At 56.9% G+C, this 1,379-nt stretch overlaps 1 protein-coding gene across 1 annotated transcript; it reads right to left on the reverse strand.

Annotated features, from left to right (window-relative positions):
* Nucleotides 1-32: 32 nt before the first annotated feature.
* Nucleotides 33-878, reverse strand: LOC104510924 (selenoprotein T; the record flags this gene model as incomplete). The annotated part of the gene is made up of 2 exons (XM_010153327.1): nt 775-878; nt 33-159 (listed from the first exon to the last, which is right to left on the reverse strand). Coding segments are annotated over exons 1-2 (201 nt in total), but the record flags the coding sequence as incomplete, so codon positions are not given.
* Nucleotides 879-1,379: the final 501 nt, after the last annotated feature.

The following is a 1,379-nucleotide window of genomic DNA, read 5'->3' on the forward strand; positions in this document are numbered from 1 at the left end:
GTCAGAACGGAAGGACAAAGTACGCCGCTCACCTTGTTTTCTTGGCCCCACTGCCAGATGCTCGGCGCCTGCATGCCAAAGAAAGCAAAAGGATCCTTGCCGACGATTATTAAGCCTATTAACACTAGTTTGAAGACAGAGAGGAAGGATGCTATGTGCCTGCAAAAGACAAAGGTTCACGTTAGTGCTGCAATTCGCCCACGGATTGCGACAGCGTACAGGTGCCTCAGAGGAAACGCCAACGTCTCAGGTAAGCATCCTTGGGGTAAAACCCCCACCACAGCCCCCTCGGCAGCACCCCGCCCTGGTACACCTCACACACAGCTCAGGGGGTCCCTACGCCAAGACCTGACAGAGGTGTGCGTTCAGCCTCTGCGTGCCTGCGGGGGCAAGGCGCTCGTTCCCTCATGATGGGGTCCCACACCGGACGTGCTTGCCTGGCCCGCGCAACACCTCATCACTCCAGCGCACAAGCCGAGCAACAAATGTGAATTTACGTCCAGATACACGAGGGACAGCAGGAAAAATTCACTGGGGGAAAAAGTTAATTATGTCATTTGCTTCCAATCCCAGCACACAGACCTCCAGATGGGAGTATCTGGATGGAAAACTAAGGTGCCTGCCTGGAAAAGAGAGGGCAAGGGAGCTGGTGTGTAACCGTAACGGGAAAAGATGCCCGAGGTTCTGCCGTCCGTACAACTCAAGTGTAAACGCACGCGCTCACCATGCCGAGCCTACACCGTGGAAAAGAGTTTGCAGCCGACATTCGCTTACCTATATATAGGTTGAGGAAGGTAGTTCTCCCCTTCAATCCGGATGTCTGGGTACCGCTGGCTAATAACCCGCATGTACTCCTCAAACACCCGCCTGTAGCCTCAGGAGACACTGAACAGAGACAGGGATCGTCACCAAACTGGGGTGAAAGGCCGCCAAGCTGGCGCAGCAGCACTCACGCTGCCCCCAACCTGCCCGGTCTAAACAACGCTGTGATCCGTGACGCTGAAGACAACCCGCCGGCGACCCGCACGCCAAACGCTGGGCACTGGGCTGCACACAGGGCTGTGTTCACGTACTGCCACAGACACAATGCTCGTGGAACTGTTTCCCCCTAAAAAGCTGTTGTTAGGTCAGACCGTCTTCCGGGGCCTGCCCGCGGACAGGTGACATCGCCCCGTTATTCCGGCGTAAGGATGACCGGATTAATTCCAGAAGAGTTAAACGTTTCAGAGCTGCACTCTGGCTCCCAGTGCTACCAGCTGCCCCTGTAAGGGCCGAAGTGAGAGCTCCCCGGCCTCCTCTTAGCGCAGGGGAAATCACCCCAAGCACTCCCTCCCGAGCATGCCTCCGGCCGTGCTTCAGGGACGCGCAGGCCACAGCCT

The sequence above is a fragment of the Eurypyga helias genome, unplaced genomic scaffold, assembly GCF_000690775.1.
Source record: "Eurypyga helias isolate BGI_N326 unplaced genomic scaffold, ASM69077v1 scaffold42546, whole genome shotgun sequence".
Taxonomy (NCBI): domain Eukaryota; kingdom Metazoa; phylum Chordata; class Aves; order Eurypygiformes; family Eurypygidae; genus Eurypyga; species Eurypyga helias.